Source organism: Neovison vison, chromosome 5 (genome assembly GCF_020171115.1).
Source record: "Neovison vison isolate M4711 chromosome 5, ASM_NN_V1, whole genome shotgun sequence".
In the NCBI taxonomy this organism is placed as follows: Eukaryota; Metazoa; Chordata; class Mammalia; order Carnivora; family Mustelidae; genus Neogale; species Neogale vison.
The window spans coordinates 110976908-111000618 of NC_058095.1; the positions used below are offsets into that span (position 1 = coordinate 110976908).

Here is a 23711-nt window from a genome sequence, read left to right on the forward strand (position 1 = left end):
CATGGAAGAAGTACAAAAGAGACATGACAGAACTCTTGTAGACAGTTTAACAACTCATTTCCCATGATCATATGTTTGAGTAATAATATTAACATTATCCACCCTATATAAGAAATAAAAAGTGCCATCATGTTTGGGGACCAAATAATTTATAGAATAACTACTAATCTATTCTGGAGCATATAAAATTCGGTACCATGTCAATCTTAAACTCACTTCTTTTTTTTTAAAAGATTTTATTTATTTACTTGACAGAGAGACAGCGAGAGAGGGAACACAAGCAGGGGGAGTAGGAGAGGGAGAAGCAGGCCTCCTGCTGAGCAGGGAGCCTAGTGCGGAGCTTGATCCCAGAACCCCAGCACCATGACCCAAGCCGAAGGGAGACACTCAACCAACTGAGCCACACCCAGGCGTCCTCTCAACCTCACTTTTAAATAAGTCATTAAGTCAGAGAAATACTAAAAGTTTAAGAGATAAATTAAATGTCGAATGGTTGCTATATCCGAAGACGATTAAAAACTTTTAGTAAGACCATGACTTTTTTTTTTAAAGAGCAGGACTTAATTTACAATATTTTGCTCAATATAAAAAGGCTTTAATTTACCTGATAATGAATGGGTGAAGCCATCATCTCTCACCTTCTGTCCCCATTCCCAATTCTCTCACTTGCTAAAGTCACCATTTATTTATCAGTAATGTGGTTACTTGTGGAAGTAACTCAATCTGAGATGACGATTTACAGAGGTGGACAAAAATCATGTACTTTCAGGTACAATGAACTTAGAGGTCACCTTCAATGGAAAAGAATGTTAAAGTATCTACTTCACCCTTCGAACTGAGTGTTGCTCTTTTTTCTTCTTCATTTTGAAGTTTCAAAGGAGGATGCAGTTCTAGAAAACTTAGACAAGAAGTATAGGAAATTAAAAAGTTCTTATTAGAAGATGTCAGCAATGCCAATTTTCTGCCAGATGGATGGAGACTTCATTTAAGTAGGCTTTCCACCACTTTGGAAGAGGGGAGGGGCTGACATGAGCACCTTTCCATTCTGTGTAAATAGCAACTCTATTCTGTTATCAATACTGTTATATTGGACGTAGTCCCGTGGGGGGAGGGGCATAAAAACCTCCCGTCTGGCCTTACATTTGATTAAAACTGTCCTGGGGTGGCAAGAAGCAATAAGGTGGTAACTCATGGAAAGCATTAGGCCGAAAAAAGAGGCTTTCTCCCTTTTGGTGAGGACAAAGATGCTTCAAGTAATCACCAAATAAATAGGTGATACGGAAATATCCTATCTCCTTAAGATGAAGAAAACAAAGAAAAATAAGTAACCAAAGGTGACATTTTTACTTTAAAAAATACCAAGTTTCCCAAAAATATATGTTAGGAATTCATACAAGGATAAGGAATTAGAAAACATTTCTTCCTTCCATTGGCGAAAAATTGTAACGAAATTAAATAAGAGCAATGGATGCTTTTACACAAAGTTTTGGGTTCAGAAAATATTACTCACTAAAAATGAGATCTTAGGCAAACAGTAGTTCTGTTCAAGTTCTGAGACAAGAGGCTTTCTCAGTTTGCTTGGGAGAATAATTCATCGTTTTAGTAGCTACACTCCTTGATTAGGCTACTGTTTAGGCTGATATCATAAAAGCAAAGAATAATTTGTGCCATAATCTGAAGAGGTCACTCAATTGTCATAAAGCTTAAATGAACAAGGGATCAGAATGTTTTTCCACAGAAACTTCACACTTCCCACCTCATCTCTCATTTTGTGTTTTTCCCCATAAAAAACAAAAACAAAACCCTTCATGCTTTATCAAGACTAGACCACAGAACTAGTGAACAATTAGAATGGCTCTGTAAGAAAACATAACTTAGAGAATTTGAATTTAGGATTTAACCATTTAGAATATTTTATTTAACATTCCGAAAGAGAGTACCTCAAGCATTACAAACTTACATACTCTCATTAGGGTGGTTATGATTAACGTGTCCATTTATATTTTTGTATTCAGGGATTAGGAACTTGATTTTTTTAAGAGACTATTCATGACTGATAAAAAAGATCAGTCTCCAATAAATTAGCTAAAATCTATAGAAGGGTAAAATAAGATCATCGCAAAGTAAAGTTTAAAGACTTAATTGAAAGCTTTGACTGAGACCACAGAGACAAAGTCTTAGACTTCACACGGCTAATGCTTAAGGGCATATTTTGTCCCTCAGATTGCCTCCCCCAGAAATGCTTATTAATATTGGAAAAATCAATATAGTTTTTCCTTAGCACATGAGATAATGCAGAGGCCCTTCTTCCTGACTTAAAAACCAAAACCAAATAGAACCAACCAAAATAGAAAAACAAAAGCCCAAACAAATAAAAAGCCCTGATCGCCCAAACAAGCAAATGTGAACAAAACAGATGAAACCTCTGAGCCCTCTATTTGTAAATGTGTATTCACGGTTTAGAGGGAAAACCCAAACAATTTCAAATTCATGGATCTACTGCAAGGACCCAGCACATTTACTCCAGGGGCAGGTGAGTAACATTTGATGAGGAGGTCTAAGCTTTGGTGGGGATTTGGTGGATAGTCCTGACCAAGATCTTACAGGATACTTGTGAGACACCACAAAAATTAGGGATCGGATGGGAGAGCCTCAAAACAATTATTTGAAGAAAAGCCCACACTTCCTCAGAAGCTGAAGACACATAAAATTCTATTCCACATAAGAAATACTGACTAGGTTTCCACAGAACTTACAGGATATACACACAAGGTAAGTTTGTATGGTTTTTAAGACTGAAGTCATCTCTAATCTCAAGAAACTCAAAACAAAGGGATAAAGGTGGACAGACAGATAAAAGCGTATTCTTCAACTTTTCTTCACTGCACAGGGAAATCCCCCTGAAGAATAAGAAAGTTCAGTTAAGTTGGAAAATATTTCTAACTTTAACTGTATTTTCCTTTTTTTTTTAGATTTTATTTTTAAGTAATCTCTACAGGCCCTGAGGCTCGAACTCACAACCTTGCGAATAAGAGTCACATGCTCCACTGACTGAGCCAGCCAGGTGCCCCTGTATTTTCTTTCAAAGCCACATTTTAAGATTGATACAGGTTTCATACAATTAAAAATGCTCAAGATTTTAAGAAGCAACCTCAGCTTTTACATAATTCCTTACTCACTTTTACGAACCCTTGTCAGACTGGGCTGTGGATGAAGGATATAATGATTCTGAACTTAAGCTTAACTTACAGAGAAGCTTTCAAAGCAAAGAATGTTTTCTAACTGTGATCTTGTTTAACACAGAGATTATAAATACATCTCCTTTCTTCATTCTTTAAAAAAGCATGCATATTTAACCAAGCTTCAAATCACTCATTCTTTGGCCATTTCTTATAAACTTTAACTTCAGTGTCTTTAATAGCAATGCCTGAAGACAAAGCTATTTTTCCAGTAAACTACATTTTTTATCCCACAGGGCTGAATATTCAAAAAATCATGATCGACTTATCAAAAAAGATTTTCATGTTTATAATCTACTTTATTATAAAAGGAAATAGATTTTACACACAACTATTTCTGGATAACAGAGTATTTAGAAAAGTTCAAATTTATCAGTTTGAAAATAGACCTCTCATACTTACTTATAAAAACATACTGCCTTTGCCATGTGAAAATCTGGTGTTTAGTTCTCTAGATTTCTTTATCAGAGCTTTTTTCTGAGCTTCATCAAACCGATTAACCTTGAGATCTTTATCACGGTCAAATGGTATTCTTTCTTGGGGCTTATTTTTTTCTTCAGCAGCTTTATTCTTTAATTTTTTATGATGAATGTCCATAAGAGATTCTGATCTTTTTGATTCCTGGGGGAGAGCAAGAGAGTAGAAATGAAAATCTTTGTCTAGATTGTGGACAGAATATGATCATGAAGCAAAATGATTCAGCAGTAATGATGAAATTAAGGAGGGCTTTTTATAGACCCTATCAGGTTTTGCCAAATCCAAGGCAGGATCCATGAAGAAAATATGTAGCGGAGGCAAATTCAATTCAACCATAATGAAGATATCTACTAACTACCATTACATAATAGTAATAAAAAGAAAAAAAAGCAAGACAGAGAGGAAATATATTTTGAAATAACCATGTGTGGTGTGTCATAATTAGAGTCCAAGCCAAGAGCATGGGTGAGGACGGAAGAGCAATTACGTCGTCACTGAGGAGCCTGGGTAAAGAGTCATGGATGCGCTGGTCTGCCACCTGAACAGGTGCACAGGAAGCAAAGGGTGTGGCCAGGCCAATCCAGAAACAAGGGCAAACCCAAAAAATAATGGCACAGGAGTGACAAAATTCAAGGCCCGTTCAGGATCTACTGGCATATTCCATAAGCTAAGAGATTTTTGTTCCTTTCAGTTTACTGTTCTTTCTCTTACGTTGCTCATTCTCTTTATTCTTAGTTGGGACAGGTGCTCACGGTTTCAAATATACCTAGTAGGATGAGTTCTGAGCAAAGGCCATTAGTTTCAGTGGGGGCAGATGTGGGCCTGCGGGCTACAGAGAGTGGGATTCGTGTGGTACAAAGACATGGATAATTTTAAGGTTATCTACCTACAAAGCTCAACTTCTTCATGTACGCTCACTTAAAATTGACTTGCTCCATAAGGCATCTTGCTAGCTTGATCTCTCCCCTTTTATTAGAGCCCTTGGCCACTTCACAAAGGAGAGGTCTCTCAGAATCTTACTGTAAGAATACTGCCTAGGAGAGCAAGTCTCCAGGGTTTCAAACAAAAAATGTGAAATACTTCCTCTAACTGAGGTACTATAAACTCAGGAAGGCTTTGGTTCTTCTGTGTGTGTATGTGTGTTTTAAGACTTTTATTTATTTAGAGAGTAGGAGTTGGTGGGGGCAGAAGGAGAGGATCTTTTTCTAAAAAAAGATTACTTGACAGAGAGAGAGATAGGGAGAGAGAGATAGAGAGAGAGAAAGCGAGCCTGAGCAGAGGGAGAGAATCTCAAGCAGACTCCCCATTTACTGGGGAGCCCGAAGTGAGGCTTGATCTCACAACCCAGAGATCATGACCTGAGTGGAAATCAAGTCATATGCTTAACCAAACTGAGCCACCAAGGCGCCCTGTTCTGTGTCTTAAACATATTTCTCTTAAGTGTGTGGTGTCCCTCAGAAATTGGTGTTTTGGTTTTTGTTTGAATGTTCTGTGCTCAGACAGACTGAATAGAAGGGCAGTGGAAGAAATGGCAATTTTTGCTTAGCAACGACATCTCTTCCAGGCCCTACCCTGTTAAAGAATGCGTTTGAGAGCAAAGAAGTAAAGACCGTGAAAGCAACATAACACTGGTAAGAAACCCTGAGAATGGCAGCACCTATTTCATCCAAGAGAAAAACTATCCTGCCCACCCATCTGCTTCAGAATTCCGAAATATCACTGGGATAATCATTAACACATCTATTTGAATGGAAAAATGAAGTAAGATTTTCTGACAGAAAGTGAGTCTTAACTGGCTGATTTAGCAACCAGAACCGACTTTGCCAATTAGGTCATGTGGTAGTTATTCCCCATCAACTGAATAATTAGCTCAATCTGGAGCTGTAGGTTTTAGCAGAATGTACAAAAGATGTTATGTTGGGACACCTGGGTGGTTCAGTCAGTTGAGTGTCTGTCTTTGGCTCAGGTCACAATCCCAGGGTCCTGGGATCAAGTTCTACATCAGGCTTTTTGCTCAGCAATGAGCCTGTTTCTTCCTCTGCCTGCTGCTCCCTCTGCTTGTACTCTTGCTTTCTCTCTCTCCCGTGCTCTCTTTCTGGCAAAAAAAAAAAAAAAAATCTTAAAAAATAAAAGATATTATGTTGGTTTAGTATTTATTTGAACTACCACTACCATTTTCCTAACCCCTCTCACATTTCATAAATCTTCGTAAAATCTTTTAGAAACAAATTGATTTGCAAGTCAAGTGCTTTCCACTTTTTTTTTTTTTTTTAAGATTTGTTTATTTTAGAGTGTGCATGGGAGGTGGGGAGGGGCAGAGGAAGAGGGAGAGACACTTGTCAATATTATCATAAAAGATTTTCAAGTGTAAGAGACTTCCATTATGAAAAAATTCTGTGGCAGAAGAGAAAATTATGAATTCAAGGAGAAAAAAGGATGAAATAAAACTGTTAAATATTAAGAAAGTGCTTTTTCTTTTTTTTTGGGGTGTACTTTTTAATGGCTAATAACTGTTCCTGAACTGCTATGTCACTTGGATTCCATCTGAAACATTGAACAGAGTAATACCCTATACTATACATTTTTGTAATTACTGAAACTTACAATAAAAATTTTTAGATGTCAAGGATAAAGGTTTCTTTTAGGGGATACCAAGCAAAAACACCTGAAGACTGCTGGTCTCCACTCCTGACTGAGAAGAAATACAGGTTCCTGAGCAGCGCTGTTAGATTTCGTGAATCTAAATTGCCAACTGTGAGTCTCAGAAACCCGTGCTTTTAAAAATCAGAGGAGAGAGAAAGCAAGACAAAGGACATGAAGAGCAGGGTTAATTGTAGGAGAGGAACTATAATGTATTATATATATATAAATGGACAAATGTAAGAAAGCCATACTAGAAAACCTTAATCTTTTAACATCATTTCTCCACATTTTCCCCTCCCTCCCTCATGAATGAGAAAAACCCTCATTAGTGGGGTAGTAAAGCCGAAGGTAGACAGGTTATCAAGAGCTGGCAGGGGGAAGGCCTGAAGTGTAAGAAGATGCTGGAGAAAACAGAGAACAAGGTTTGAAAGAGATGTGTGGCGATGTGAGAAAGAATGATGCTACACAGGCTATTTCATCTCGAGCCACTTGAAGAACAGGATTGATACCGATGATCAAAACTGCACAAAAGGATGGGGTGCCTGGCTGGCTCAGTTGGTTAAGTGTCCAACTCTTGATTTCAGCTCAGGTCACAATCTCAGGGTCTTGAGACCAAGCCCCGCGTCAACTCGCTCTTCCTCTCCCTCTGCTCCTCCATCCCTCTCTTAAAAAAAAAAAACAAAACAAAACGGGAAACTGCACAAAAGGTAACAAAATCAAACAAAAATGGAGGAACAAAGATGGTGGGCTTCAATTTATCAACGCCCTATATTATTAAATTAAACACCAGTAAAGAGAGGACTACGTTAAACCACTGGATTACTACAATCAATTAAAACGATTCAAGTGCTCAAATTCTTTATGATAAATGAGCTGTTTTGTCTGCAGCTTCAGGGACACTGTTTCAGTGTAATTTGCACCTTGAGATCCCCAGGACCAAACCAATGCTGGAGCTATAAAAAAAAAAAATTATGGAAACAACCAGAAACAGTCAATTCACTAAAAATCACCCTGAGGACCATTCATGGGCAGAGTAATTTGCTAAATGACCAAATTGCTGATTTGCCAAATTTAATCATTTAACAAAATGTGTGTTTTATAACAATTTCTAAAAGCCAGTGCAATTTATTTAGAATGAGATCATTTTTTAGCTGCTTTTGAAAATTCACGCTAAGAGGCTAGTGTTTTTTGTTTTTGTCTTCATGGTAATACTTTAAAAGAGTGTTCGATTTATCCAAACCAAGAGTTAGAGGGTGGTCTTAAGACTATTACTATTTTGAAAAGTAAATCTTGTGAATAAAATTTCAGCATAAGATTATAACTATAATCTTTTTCATATATTTTTAAAATTTATTTTATTTTATTTTAGAGAGAGAGAATGTGAGGGGGGCTGGGAGGAAGGGCAGAGAGAGAATCTTAAGCAGGCTCTATGCCCAGCACAGAACCCAGCTTGGGGCTCAATCAAAATCTGGAACATTTCTATCACCGAGAACACTTTGCCTCTTCCTACTCAACGCCCACACTCAACTCCTACAACCAGTATTCTGCTTTTTTTCAACCACAGACTCATTCTGCTTAATGTAGAGCATCACTTAAATGGAATGGTGCAGTATGTACTTCCTTGTACATATTTCCTTGTACTCAGTGTAATGACTTCGAGACTCATCCAAGTTGTTCCATCTATCTGTGATTTGTTTCTTTTTATTGCTAAGTAGTAGTTCACTGCATTCAGTTTTTCTTTCTCTTCCTGATGAACATTTGAGCTGTCCATAGAATGTTGCTTATATGAACAAAGCTTCTACGAACGTTCTTATAGAAGTCTTTTTTCAATGTGCAAATCTTCTTTTTAGTTTAAATTCAGTTAGTTTACATGTAGTGTGTTATTAGTTTCATAGGTAGAGTTTCTTTTTCTTTTTCAAGATTTTATTTGTCAGAAAGTGAGAGAGAGAGATCACAAGCAGGGGGAGCAGCAGGCAGCGGGAGAAGCAGGCTTCCCGCTGAGCAGGGAGCTCGATGTGGGACTCCACCCCAGGACCCTGGGATCATGACTTGAGCTGAAGGCCGACGCTTAACCGACTGAGCTAACCAGGAATCCAGTTTCTTCTAGAAGTCTTTTTGAGGACATTAAAAATAAAGCATATTCAAGTCTTTGTGTGAATAGGTTTTCATTTGCCTTAAAAGCAGATAGATGCCCAAGGGTGAAACTATAGGGTCCGGGGGAAGACGTATGTTTACCCCTGGAAATGTCTATTTGGAAAAAGGCCCAGCTTATTGATTTTTAGCTAGTCTTTTCTAACAGAACTCACTAGAGCTATAATTTTGCCTCTAAGTACCACCTGATAGTGCGCTGCCCACATTTTTGATATGTAGTACTTTTGTGTTATTCACGTCTACGTATTTTCTAACTTTCATTATCATGTTGTCCTTCATGCAAAATTTAAATTCTGAATTTCTCAAGTTGTACAAGGCTTTTAAATTATTCCAAATTTTAACTTAAATTCCTTGTGGTCAGAGAACATGGTTTTAATGACAGTAATTCTTCCAGTTTTATTGAGATTTGACTCTTAAGCTGGTCAGTTTTCATAAATGCTCCATTGTGGGTTGAGTTTTGGTCAGTTTCAAAAAAAAATGTTTCATGTATGCTTCACTGTTGGTATACTGGCCTACACAGGTCCAATTAATCATGCTAACTATATTTTTAATGTTTGGGAAACTTTTCATTAACTAATATGCTGGGAACAGAGTTAATTTTCCTTAGATACCTGAACACTATAGGGCCTAAAAGGTCTGGTGATTTACATTTAGCTGGACCACTCAACAGTTTTTGTTTTGTTTTTAAAGTAAGAGAATATAATGAAATAACAAAATGTTAACTGAACACTGTTTAGTTTATAGATTTAGATTGGACTGTATCTTTTTTTTTTTTGATTGAACTATATCTTAAAAACCATTTTTCTTCCATATTTAAATCTTCACATCAAACATTCCAAATCGGCTTGTAACTTAAAATATGAACTGAGGATCTCTAGGAGTTAGTAGGGCTCTTGCTTTCTTTTGTTGTTGTTTAGTTTTCACGCCATAATCATAAACTTAACTCTGCAATCCGGCTGGATTTGGAAGGGGGCCAAGGAAAATATGGAATCCATTAGCACTGCAGCAATAGCACAAAGATTACCGGATACTTCGAGCAGATGGGGGTGGAGGTTGCTTTCCTGGGCTACGGAAGGAATGGTCTGCCAGCTAAGGTAAAATACAAGTCAAATTTTTTAGGTGCGTCTACAGTCAGCAATAGTGATCTTGCTAGTCTTGCCGTTTCTGGTCCCAAACAGCCCCATGGCGTGCACAGTATTCCTGCCCTCTCACCTTGCCCGAGACCACTGCCTGCTGCCCAACCACTCCATGTGGGTGGTTCCGATGAAAACCTGGCAAGCGTTTGTGTGGGGTGCAGCCTTTGGACAAGATGCCAGGACCTGTGTGCTTCAGGACGAAATTCTCGCCAGCGAATTTCTCTTTCTGTATGGACAGGCCACCAGTGCCAGTACGGGGTGGGAAATCCCCAGCCTGGCACAGAAGTGCCAGAATGATCCTGTGAAAGCCGGCACTTTATCACCAAATCCTTTCTCCCCAGAGCTCAGAGCACGGAAGTTCTCTGTTGTGTTTGGAACCTGGTCTGAAACAGCTCCAAGGTGAGGCAGCCTGAGGGCTCCCTCTCCGGGGTGACATCACAGAACATGGTGGGACTGACCATGGCTGATGGTGCAGGTCCCCTGGTGGGGTGGGGAGTGGCTGCAGGGCAGGGGCTCTTGCTTCTGATCATCTGTTTCTAATCTCTACAAATTAAATTTCTAACATATGACTTAAGTAAAATACAAACTGAAAATATTATACAAATACATTAAAAAATCCTATAAATAGGATTTTATATAAAGACATGTAACACAATAGAGTGGAATATTTCTCAGGGCAGTTGTACAGAAAAAGACCAAGCTAAAAAGGAAGACATAGAAAAGAAAGAAAAACAAGAAAGAGAAAAAATACGAGAAGAACATTGAAGGATAGAAAAAAAAAAAAAAGCTTAGGGGCGCCTGGGTGGCACAGTCAGTCTGACTCTTGGTTTTGGCTCATATTGTGATCTCAGGGTCTTGGGATCAATCCACAAGTCAGGCTCGGCGCTCAGTGTGGGGTCTGCTTGGAATTCTCTCTCTCCCTCTCTCTCCACCCCTTCCCCCACTCATGCGTGCTCGCTCTCTCTCAAATAAATAAATAAATATTTAAAAAAAAATGAAACTTATGACCACTCTGTTAAAAAAAAGAAAAAAAGAAAAGCTTATATATTTTATTCTTACTTACATTGTAAGAGGATACCTGCTCAGCCAATCTCTTTTCCCTTCCTGACAATGTATGTTCTTCATCCTTCTTATTAAATGATTTCCTTGCTTCTTGTGTTTCCTGAAGAATGAACACAGGCAACACATTACTGAACCATATAGTTAAGAAAAACTAAAAAAGAAATATTATTATTTTTACTCAGATTGAGTACTAAGAGACTAAACTAAGATTGTTGAATCTTTTCCTACTAGGCATATACATATACATATAGTTGATAAGGAATCAGTTGGTGTTCTACTCTATGATTTTCTTGAAAACAAGGAAGAAACCTATCCAATCAACTAACTGGAAGAAACCAATTATTTATCAAACTCACAAAGGAGTCTGACAAACAATGATGAGATGTAGGAGAGAAAATGAGGCTTTAAAAAATCCTACAGGGGTGGCTGGCTGGCTCAGTTGGTAGAGCATATGACTCTTGATCTCGGGGTTATAAGTTCGAGCCCCATATTGGGTACAGAGATTATTTAAAAATAAAATTAGAAAAAAAGAGAAAGAAATTCTGCATTATCTGTTTTTAAAACTAGTAAAATCACTTGAGGGGAAAAATAAAGAGAAAAGGTTTAAAAGTTTGGAAAAGAAATAAAACTATCTTTATTCATAGATGACATGATTGTTTATATAGAAAATTCCAAAGCATCTACAAAAATACTCCTGGAACTAATAAGCAAGTACACTATAGCAAAGCTGCAGGATACAAGGTCAATATACAGAATATACCAACAGTGAACAACTGGAATTTGAACTTAAAACCAAAACCAAAACCAAAAACACAACATTAACAACACTGCAGGGACGCCTGGGTGGCTCAGTGGGTTAAAGCCTCTGCCTTCAGCTCAGGTCATGATCCCAGGCTCCTGGGATCGAGTCCCGCATCGGGCTCTCTGCTCAGGGGGGAGCCTGCTTCCTCCTCTCTCTCTGCCTGCCTCTCTGCCTCCTTGTGATTTCTGTCTGTCAAATAAATAAATAAATCTTAAAAAAAAAAAAAAAAACAAACACTGCATATACAAGATGAAGTGCTGATATAAATTTCCAACAAATCTCAAAGCATATTTGTATACTGCTGTTATCTGCTTAAGAAAACCAAGGATGTCATCTACAATTTTTATCTTAATAATGTACAAAACGGGCACCTGGCTGGCTCAGTTGGTAAAGCATGTGACTCTCAATCTCAGGGTTGTGAGTTCAAGCCCTAAGTTGGGCATGGAACCTACTTAAAAAAAAATTTTATAGGGACACCTGGGTGGCTCAGTCAGTTAAGCCCCTGTCTTCCATTCAGGTCATGATCCCAGAGTCCTGGGACCAAGTCCCGCATCAGGTGCCTTGCTCAGCAGAGAGCCTGCTTCTTCCTCTGCCTGCTCTGTTTGTCACTCCTGCTTGTGCGTTCTCTCTCTGACAAATAAAGAAATAAAATCTTAAAAATAATTGTACAAAACAATGCTGTATTTAATAAAGCACTGTTAAAAACAGGACTAGCTCAGCTCTTACTTTCTCATAAAAATTTTTCTTAGAAAACAGATGCTTTCATTTATAAATATTAAGGAAGAAATGATGTTATGGTAAGACAGAGATAAAATCTGACCATTTAATATTAAGAGTTAATAGATCTAGGGTGCCTGGGTGGCTCAGTGGGTTAAGCCGCTGTCTCCGGCTCAGGTCATGATCTTGGGGTCCTGGGATTGAGTCCCGCATCGGGTTCTCTGCTCAGCAGGGATCCTGCTTCCCTCTCTCTCTCTCCGCCTGCCTCTCTGCCTCCTTGTGATCTCTGCCTGTCAAATAAATAAATAAATAAAATCTTTAAAAAAGGAAAAAGAGTTAATAGATCTAGTCAAGACTGGGAGGCGAGGGCATAACAGATGTCTGTCAATTTATAATGAACACTTCCATTTCTTTCTAAAGAGCAATCTTACTTCTTTTAGGCCATGTTGGCTAAATGAATGTGAGAACTTAGTAGCTTAGTCTCCACTTAGCTTAATCTCCACCTAGTGGAGATTATGCTGGGAACTCAAATATTAAAAAAGAAAAATGAGTAGAAGAAATAAAAAATACACGGAAACAAATGAAAATGAAAACACAATGGTCCAAAATCTCTGGAATGCAGCCAAAGCAGTCCTCATAAGAAAGTATCTAGCAATACAGGTCTATCTCAAGAAGCAAGAAAAATCACAAATCTAATCCTACACCCAAAGAAGCTAGAAAAAGAATGGAAAATGAAGCCTAAAGGCAGCAGAGACAGTAATGATTACAGCAGAAAAAAATGACAGAAAATAAAAAGTAGCAGAACAGATTAATGAAACCAGGAGCTGATTCTTAAAATAAAGATAAATAAATAAAATAAAATTAATAATCCTCTAGCCACACCTATCAAAAAGAAAAGAGAAAGGACCCAAATAAATAAAATCATGAGAGAGGAAAAATAACAACCAACACCCCAGAAATATAAACAGTCATAAGAGAATATTATGAAAACTATATGCCAACAAATTGGACAATCTAGAAGAAATGAATAAATTCCTAGAAACATTTAAATTACTAAAACTGAAACAGGAAGAAAAAGAAAAGTTAACAGACTGATAACAAAAGTTCAAGACCAGATAGATGGCTTCACAGAGAATTCTAACAAACATTTAAAGAAGAGTTAAAATCTATTCTCAAGAAATAGAAAACTGCCAAATTCATTCTGAGGCCAGCATTACCCTGATACTAAAACCAGATAAAGATAGCACTAAAAAAAGAGAACTATGGGGCACCAGGGTGACTCAGTCAGTTAGGTATCTGACTGTTGTTCTCAGCTCAGGTCTTGATCTCAGGGTCATGAATTCACAGAAGGTCTACTTAAAATTTAAAAAAGTAAATAAATAAATAAAAGAGAGAAACAGAGAGAGAGAGAGAGAGAGAGAGAGAGAGAGAATGAAGGACAGGCCAGCATTCCTGGTGAACACACATGCAGAAATTCCCAATAAAATGCTAGCAAACCAAATCCAACAATACATTAAAAGAATCATTCACTATGATCAAGTGGGGTTTATTCCTGGGTTGCAAGGGTGGTTCAATATTTGCAGATCAATCAACGTGAGGCATCACATTAATAAAAGAAAGGGTAAGAACCATATGATCATTTCAACAGATGTGGAAAAAGCATCTGACAAAGTGCAACCTCCATTCATGATAAAAGTCCTCAACAAGGTAGGTTTAGAGGGAACATAACCTCAACATAACAAAGGCCATCTATGAAAAAACCACAGCCAAGATCATCCTAAATGGGGAAAAAGAGAGCTTTTCCTCTAAGGTCAGGAATACCACAGCGATGTCCACTCTCACCACTTTTATTTAACATAGTACTGGAAGTCACAGCCACAGCCACCAGACAATAAAAAGAAAGAAAAGGGATCCAAGTCATCAAGGAAGAAGGGAAGCTTTCACTATTTCCTATGACATGATACTCTATATAGAAAACCCAAAAGACTCCCCCTCCACCAAACACTATTAAACTGATAAATGAATTCAGTAAAGTCACATAGAACAAAATCAATGTACGGGAATCTGTTGCATTGGTATACAACATAACAAAGCAAGAGAAAGAGAAATTAAGGAATCAATCCCATTTAAAAATGTACCCCTATTACCTAGTAATAAACCTAACTAAAGAGGTGAAAGAACTGTACTCTGGAAACTATAAAACACTGATGAAAGAAATTCAAGATGAGACAAAGAAATGGAAAGACATTTCAGGCTCACAGACTGGAAGAACAAGTAGTCAAAATGTCCATACTACTACTCAAAGCAATTTATGTATTTAATGCTACCCCTATCAAAACACCAAGAGCATTTTTCACAGAGCTAGAACCAGCAGTTCTCACATCTGCACGCAAACACAAAAGACCCCAAATAGCCAAAGCAACCTTAAAACAGAAGAAGCTGGTGGCATCACAATTTTGCACTTCAAGATCTATTACAAAGCTGTGATCATCAAAACAGTATGGTACTGGCACAAAAAGACACACAGATCAACGGAACAGAACAGAGAGCCCAGAAGCGAAGAACCTACAAGTATATGGTCAATTAATCTTCAACAAAGCAGGAAAGAATATCCACCAGGAAAGAGAATGTTTCTTCAACAAATGGTGTTGGGAAAACCGGACAGCAACATGCAAAAGAATGAAATTGGACTACTTTCTTACACCACACACGAAAATAAATTCAAAGAGGATTCAAGATCTAACTGTGAGACCTGAAATCACAAAAATCTTAGAAGAGAACACAAGCAGTAACTTCTTTGACATCAGTCTTAGCAGCAGCATCTTGGTATGTCTCCTTTGAGGCAAGGGAAACAAAATAAAAAATAAACTACTGGGAATACCTAAAAAATGAACAGCTCTCTGACACTGATACTATATAGTTCATGCCATAAATACAGGTCTGCGGTACTATATGCTTAACATCGTACAGCATAAAATTTAAGGAGTTTTAATAACCTCATTATGAGTTCACTGTAAAACTCAGAAAAACACTTTCAGTACTGAAAAGGAAAGGATCTAAAGAACTCAATCTCAGGGCCTAAAATCAGTGCGTTGCTTAATTTCCTTTTGCTCCATTTTCTGTCATAGTGTCCTCTGAAGAAGAGTCCTTGCATATCTGCCTATATGCTAATCTATTTGCCTATAATGAGGAACAGAAGGACAGAGAAAAGCACAACTAAATGTAGGCATGAATAAATCCATGTAAACAAGGGAATGTCTTTTTTGAAACAATCTTAAAGGCTAAATTACAAAAATTCCAATAGATTATTTTTGTAAAAGACCAGTTACAAAAGAGTAGAAAGGCACTCCAACATTAGCCATCCCAAGTGTGCCGCTCACTTCCACATCTCTTTTGTTACCTCTTCTCCTGTTACAGGAAGGTCTAGAATAGAAGTATTGTTCATTACTTACCAGCCCTCTAATTCCAGAAAAGTTGACCTCATAAAAGTTGGTTTCTTCTCTAGGAAATGAAGTCGAGAAGTCTTATCTCTGGGTTTTCTTGAGATGTAAATGAGACAGTTCACTGGGACACAGTACGCAACTGTTGTCACTTTCCTTATTTTCTTTCAGGGAGAACTCTGTATTTTCCTTTTGGAATCATAATTTTAAAAATAGGACCCTGAGACAATTGTGCCTTATATCCTTGCAAAATAGAGTGAACATGGGCAGAAATACATGAACAAACAAACACTCTCACCTTGGCTTTCTTCTCCCTGTCTGCTGGAGTGTCTGTCCAGACTGATCGATCTCCAGATTTGTCATCGGCCCTTCTCTTAAAAGTTCTGGGCCCAAGACCAAAGTCTTTCATTTCTGGAGGAAGCTCAGTCATCCATGACTCTCTTGTCATTGGTTTAGATGAATCCTTTAAGAGAAGTAAATAGTCAAAAAAAAAAAAAAAAAAGGTAGCCTAGACAGAGTGTGTGTGTGTGTGTGTGTGTGTGTAAAATTCTCTATAAATGGCCATGTTTTTTAATTGAGGCTTTAAGGTTAACAAATATACTTTAAGAGAAAGAATTTAATATAAATTGATACTTTGTCATCTATGTTATAAATACCTTCATCTAATTTATCATTTTTCGGATTTTTTTACCTTTTGCCATACAGAACTTTTTAGATAGGCAAATTTGCCAGTCTTTTCCTTTACTAGCTTCTGGGTTACCTTGCTCCTAAATTTTCCTTATATACATACGAGCTTATATTTTCTTTCATGTCTATTTTTAAAATTTAGATTTTTAATTCACTTAGTCTATCTCTCAGAGTACAGTCTCTTTAAAACTTACATTGTCTCCTTTGGTCAGTTTCTCTTTCATTCGCTGGGCCCTTTTTTCAAACTCTGTTGTGACGCTATAGTTAACTGGTCCTTTGGCAGGCATTGGTCCAACAATGTCCTCATCTTCACTGCTATCTGTTTCCTTTTGAAATAAGACATTACCTTTAATCCAGGAACATAGCTACAGGTTACAGAAAATGATCCTAAATTACTTAAAATTTTGCCAAAACTGATTACCCAGAGACACTGAAACAAAAATGCAAACAACATATTGCTAACCATTGAACAATGAGGACTTTTTCCTCATCTTCCTAAAGTTCACAATACAGAGACGACATATCCACACAATGTGCATTGTCCCCGCCCTCCCCTGTTCATGGCAGACCTCATTAAATGATTTCAGCTTTTTTCCTGATGGACATAGATATGGTCTCACAATTCTTCTCACAATAATAGTCCAGGTAATTACTACTAGCTGGTCAGAGATGACACAAGTTGAAACCATTTTCGTTCCTGGTACAGAAAAAGCTCTCTGGAATAAGACACAGTTCTTGGAAGCTGTATGAACCTTTATGACTCAGCAAGGTGCACGGAAATAAATGCTATACAACAGCTCACAAATACTGGCCCCAAAGAGTTAACTTCGTTTTCAAAACACTCCCTTGACCCTAAACACGTAATAGTATTGTAATAAGTGAATTCAATTTGCTCTCAATAAATCATCTGAATAAAGGGTTTGCATGTAAGACTCTGTGTTAAAATCTAGATGCTCTAGGGCTTCAAGCAGTCCTTGGCCTCAAGGAAGAGGTAGGTTAAGATGAACAACAATAAGATATTTGTCCTCCAGCTGGGATGGGCAGCTTCTTGCTTCTATTTTTTAAAATTATCAGGATCAAGTTCATTTGTGTTGTTTACATTTTCCCCACTAGCTACACGGTGGTGGTAACTTTGTATCTGTGGTTTCTTCTCTGCACCCTTAAAGCAATTGCTATTGGTACAATCAGATAATGACGTATTATCTCTCGGCTTACTCTAAATCACACACACACACACACACACACACACACACTTTCTCTAACTATGGACTTTGGTATACAATGCATCATTTGATCCTTATAACACAATTGTGAAAAGACATTATTATTCCTGTTTTCTTTTCCAGGAAACCTAGGTTTGGAGAAGTCTATTTAGGAAGGTTAAACAACTTGTTCAAGGTTACAAACTGGTATTTAAGATGAAAATATTCTAAGATAAAGGCCAGTGTATGTTTTCTACTTATACTAGAGACTCTTCTCTATTTTTTAAAAAAATTTCAATTGTTAATGTTTAACCTTAAGGGTTTATAGCTCATTTCTATCAGGTAAGCTCCTTGATGTCAAACATTATTATAAACATATTTATAGCCCTTATAAAATAATACTTGGTGACATAAAATGAGGAAATAGAAAAGATACAATGAACTTTTACAACTATAAGAGGCATGACATTAAAATAGTATTAAAGTATGGGATAAGCGAATTTTATTTTTACTTCCATCTAACAAGAGATGATTTTATAAAGATAGAATCTGGCACATCTTGCATGTCTTGTTAGGATGATGCCTGGAATTTTTAGAAATAAAGATCACTTAGGGTGTTGGGAGTTATAAACTAAGGGAGCAAAATGAAAATCAGGCCCAACATACTAAAATGAAAAAGAGAAACTAGAATTATAATCCAAATCCAATCTAGATATCTAATCATTTTGGTATCCTGGTTGAGTTAAAACTAGGTGAATTATTTTATCTAGAAATACAGTAGAAATCATATACCTTACTGGTTTATACTGTGGGCTGCAGTTAGAACTAGTTTCAAGGCCTCAATCTGCTATTGTATTAGCATGTAACCTCAGGAGTGCTATTTAGCCTTTTTAGGCCTTGGTTTTTTGTCTTTTATTTATGTATTTTAAGATTTATTTATTTGAGAGAGAGAGAGAAACAGAGACAGTGGGGGAGTGGAAGGGAGAGCAGAGGGAGAAAGAGAATCCTCAAGCAAACTCCCTGTTAAGCGTGGAGCCTGACGTGGGGCTTGATCCCAGGACCCTGGGATCATGGCCTGAGCCGAAATCAAGGGCTGGCTGCTTAACGGACTGAGCCATCCAGGTGTTCTGGCTTTTTGTCTTTTCAGATGGGGATTACAACAGCTCCAACTAGTAACTACTCTAAGAGAACCCTGTTTCTGTTCATCCTCTTAGGGGCCATGCCTTTCTCAGGAAGCTGGGAACTTCTCTAACTCCTAGGGAAAAATGTTGGTAATTCTAAGCCAGTCAGTTTGGTTGAATTCCTCTTGCCCAAATGACTAGCCAAGGCTTGGGCATGTGATCCAATTCTGGTCAAAGAAACCTGAGGACAGGCCTACAGGAAACCTGGAAAGGTGTTCCTTCCTCTGCAAAAGGGGCACAGGGTAAGATCATTCCCTCCTCTGTCTGAACATTGGCATGTGCATGGGAATCTTAGAACTTTGACAAGCTTCCTGGTATAATGAAGGGTCACCCTAAGAGGAATGAGCATACTGTAGAGGACAGAAAAGACGGGAAAAGCTGCAGTCCCATATCATTTAGGCTGCTCAACTAACCAACCTAGAATGACCCTAGTTGTATAGCTTTTATTACATATGAAACACATTCTCCTTATTTTGGGAATATAGATGGCCCAGGCAATTACATATACAGCCCATTTGCTAATAAAATAGGTTAGGACAAAGTTCCACGTTGAGTAGCATTTTCTGTTATTTGTAGCTAAAAGCTTTCTGGCTGACACTTCCTGACATTTCCCAGGACTGTTGTTTTGATTAAATTAAGTTTATGTGGTCTGGGAATATAATTAAGTCATGTAAATATATGTTTATGTTGTGCTATGCAGTGTCAGACTTAAGGCAAGCACTCAAAGAATGCTAAATATTATTAGTACCATTACGTATATCTTAATTTAGGGGTATATGTTGTGAATAAGAGACTAAGAGAAGCCCCTCTTTGAAAAAGTAAAATATGAAAACAAGAAGTGTTTTTTGAAAAAGGTTTCATTGGAAGGAAATTATAAAGCAAGTAATTCAGAACCAAGAGTACAACCAAGTGCAACAGGTATGCGATGGTGTAAGTCCTGCCCTACCATTACCCCTCACCCTTTGCTAAGAGAAGTAGAAAGTATAGAATAGATACCACCAGGGAATTAAACTATCCATCTGCTGTCTAGGTGAGTTAGGACAAAACTCCAAGCATGAATAAAACTGAATTATGCTTGAACAAATTTTTTGGAAAATGTAGTTCACAACTAACACTCATGTATCCTCACCCAAATCCATCAGCTGCTAACATTTTACCGTATTTATCTTTCTTTTCCTGTTCCCTTGCCACTCTCTGTGTGAGGCAGACAGATAGACAGACTTATTGGGAATCATCTGAAAGTAGGTTATGGAGAGCATGAAACTTCCTTCCCACATTCCAAGGGCTGCAAGTTATATTTCTCCAGGACTCCCTTTTTTTGCAGAATGGAACCTGGAGGCTGTGGGTTTTATTCAGAGACTTCAATTCCTTCTGCTCTGCCTGCATAGCCGAAGCTACGGCTCTGGTCCCCAAGCCCAACTCTAGGTCTTATGGCTGGCTTCCCTAAAACCACCTTGGTCCTCTGCTGTGTAAGCTTGTGTTTCCTGTTCTAGCTCTGAATTCTCGCAATGTCACTAGCAGCTGTAGACTTCCCTTTCTTTCTTTGGAGCTTAGCTGTGTATTAACTTTGTTGCTATTCCCCACTGCCTGGGCATTTCTTTGAGTTTGTGGCAGGGAGCCCCGAGCAGGACCCGCCAGCTCAGTCTTCCATGTGCCTGGAGGTACTTCCTCTGGTAATGTATTCTTGTATTTAGCAACCTTGCTAGAAAGATTTCTTATAGTTACACTAAATTTTTCAAAGATACTCACATGGCATCAGTAATGAAGATGGTAAGAATGATGACAATGCTGAGAGCTCTTGAAAGTTGAAAACCTACTGTTCTGATTTAATCCTTGCAACAGCCCTCTAAGATAAGGAAAACAACCCGCACGAATCTGATGTGAAACTAAGCTTGTCCAGGATTCCAAGCTCTGATGGCTCTTGCCTTCTCTCTTTCTCCTCCGACTGCAATGGACTTCTTAAACCCTAACTCTCCCTCTCCACACTCTTTTGCCTTCAAAGAAGATATCTGTATGTTCTGGAACAATCTTTCCTGCCCTCTTTGCTGAGATATCTCCAACTCATCAATCTTTAGACATTTTCTCAGAGACAAAGACTTTTTCTCATTTCTTCAGATTAGTTTAGAGTCGTCTGTCATGGTTCCATTGTATTTCGTTTCACCTTTTGAATCACTCATAATGTTAGATTTTTGTTTAGTGTCTGTATTCCCCACTACATTGCAGGTGTGATTAGCTGGGACTATGTCTAACTTATTCTAACAAACCCTTCTGAATGTCCACTAGAGAGAAGATAAAAATCTCTGTCCTCAATAGAGTCACATTCTAGTGGGCAGAGGTCATCAATAAATAAAAAGAAGCAGTAAAATAAATGGTGTCTGAGGTGGTGAGAGATGCTTGGAGAAAATTAAAGGAGGGAAGGAGAGAGGAGTTAGGGGAAGAGGAGTTAGCAATTTTGAATTAGGAGGTCAGAAATGACCTCATTAAGGTGACATTCCAGTCAAAAGCTGACGTTCTGGGAGGCAAGCCACATAGATATCTAGGGGAAGACCATTTTAGAGAGACTTACAGGCATCAACAATCTGGGGTAGGAGCCTCCCCAGCCTATGTGAGGAGGAACACCAAGGAGCACAGTGTGGTCAGATTAAAATAAGAGGGGAAATCAGGGAGCTAAAGGAGACCAGACTGTAGAGGGGGCCCTGGGCTTTGGCTCTTATGCAGAGACAGGAGGAACAATCCCATGGTTTTGGGTGTGAGTGACACGATCTGACTTCATTTTATCCGGGCCACTCTAGCGGCTGTGTTGAGAAGAGGCAGCAGAAAAACCAGGGATAAAGTATCAAGACCAACAAAACAGGGGAAGTATGATGTTGACTTAGACCAGGGTGACTGCAGAAATGGTTGGATTGTGGTTATCTTTTGAAGGCAGGACAACAGGATTTGTTGACAGACTCACTTCTGTGACTATGTGCCTGATACATTGTAGGTGCTCTATAAATATCTGTTGAAGGAATGAGTAAATGACTCTGAAGTTCATGGTTTTAACCACTGTATTTTATTTTCCTTAGTAGCAACCTCAGTGTAACTGCTGAATTCTCAGTAGAGATGAATATACAGGAAGCTACTGGAGAATAACAGACCAAACAGGTGATCTAAAGTCTTAAGAACCGGGTTTAAGGGGTACCTGGCTGGTTCAGCTGGTAGAGTGACTCACTCCTGATTTCTGGGTTGTAGCTTCAAGCCTGAATTGAGTGTAAAGATTACTTTAAATTATAAACAAAACAAAAGAAAACAAAAACTGGGTTTAAGCTGTGGCTTTGATAAGTATAAACTGCAACATTGGGTAAATTACCTAATTTCTCTGGTTTTTACCATCTGTAAGATGGCAGATCATATTTATTGCATATGGTTGCAGAGAAGATAAAAATAATACTCACCCATAGATGGGGAAAGAGCATTACAAGTTATAAAGTACTCTACAAATCTCAGCTACTGATAAGGAGCAGGCCTCTAACAAGAAAACAGCTTTTATACTTGACTCTAAAATCATCTGACCTATCTTTTCATAACATCACTTAACTCCCAGCTTTGTTATATACCGGCACTATAGCTGTATACGTAAGAGCGGATTTCAAGTCAAAGATCATGGTCAACAAATTCCTCAGCTTCCTCTTTTTCAGGTCAAATCACAATGATTTCTTAAACTTTTCATCATGTTCTATTTCCTAGCACTTTAAAGCTTCCCTTCACAGATGAGAAGGATGAATAAATAACATCCTTGTCATCATGTAACTGTCTTGTTATTTTTGTAACATCTCCATTTTGGGACAAGCTTTTGATTTCATCTCTGTACCTTACAATCCTAGATTCAGGCTAACAGGGCTGTATATTCGTTACATTTGAGCCAAATGAATACAGTTATTACTTTGTAAAGTCTTGAGTTTGCTACCTCTTATTCTTTAGCCAAAAATTTTCCAAACCTCAGAGTTGAAATATGATGATACTTGTTGTCCTGGATCATCTCTGCCTTTGTCACTTTTCTGAGTAGATTTAATAAAACCAGGTGGTAGTGCAGGACCTATAATAGGCCTGAAAAATAAAATGTACCTTTAGCATTCTCCCTGACTTTAAAAAGCAGTTTTTAGAATAAAAGTTCACAAATAATAATAAAAAGCCAAAATACAACAAAATGTTGAAAACAAGAATTTTATTTAACATATTTTTATTTTATAACCTAGTATTTTTCCACTTAGTAGTATCTTTAAAAAAAATCTAATTTTTTCCTTTTTACTTTCTATTTGTTAGCCAATGCTAAGATATTAAACCAGTAATTCCCAATCTTTATGGCACTGGTGTATGCCACTTCCTAAAAGAACTACATTAAATAGAAATACCAATTTTTAAAAAGTCCTTATTAAGAATTGAAGCCTGTGAAGATCTTTTTCTGTTTTGTGCTTTGGCTTTCACTTTTGATTGCCATTGTCTGCCAACACATTCTTCGGGGGCGACCTAATTATAGTCAGAACTTCTTAAGTAGAAATTGAGTTCTAAGAATGTAAATAGCACACGCATACAATGGAAGTTGGCAATTAATGGTTACGTGTGCCAGGGTAGTATAAAAATCTAAACACTGTCCTCACCAATGATCCAACAATGACGTGGAGCTCTACAAGAATGAACATAAGTCTACAAGAATGAATGTAAGTCACGTGAGACCTCCAGACAAGGGAAAAGGTGCTGTGCTAACCACATGTCAACTAGAGCACCTTTCTGTTCCTTCAAACAACCCTGGTTGGTGTAAGTCATTCCATTTTCTAGGTTAGCAAAATCATACTCAAGGATATCAAAAATAATTAAGTGGCCGAGCTAGAGTTTAAACCATGGTCTTCTTGATGCCAAAGTTCATTTTCTTTCAAGCTGCCCCACTGCCACATTTCTGAGGAAACTGACATCATTCCAAATGAGAGAAGCGCCTAA

At 37.9% G+C, this 23711-nt stretch overlaps 1 protein-coding gene across 2 annotated transcripts in view; it reads right to left on the reverse strand.

Annotated features, from left to right (window-relative positions):
* Positions 1-340: 340 nt before the first annotated feature.
* GPALPP1 (GPALPP motifs containing 1) overlaps positions 341-23711 on the reverse strand; it is a 36058-nt gene continuing 12687 nt past the window's right edge. Inside the window, exons 4-9 of one of the 2 annotated variants that reach the window (XM_044249765.1) lie at positions 22715-22823; positions 16549-16680; positions 15966-16130; positions 10710-10808; positions 3642-3860; positions 341-2900 (exon numbers count right to left, since the gene is read on the reverse strand). In XM_044249765.1, the coding sequence (XP_044105700.1) occupies positions 3642-3860; positions 10710-10808; positions 15966-16130; positions 16549-16680; positions 22715-22823 (724 nt within the window). In that variant the 3' untranslated portion in view covers positions 341-2900. Of the gene's footprint in view, positions 2901-3517; positions 3861-10709; positions 10809-15965; positions 16131-16548; positions 16681-22714; positions 22824-23711 lie in introns of those variants that run through there. The other variant, XM_044249766.1, reaches the window with a different exon arrangement.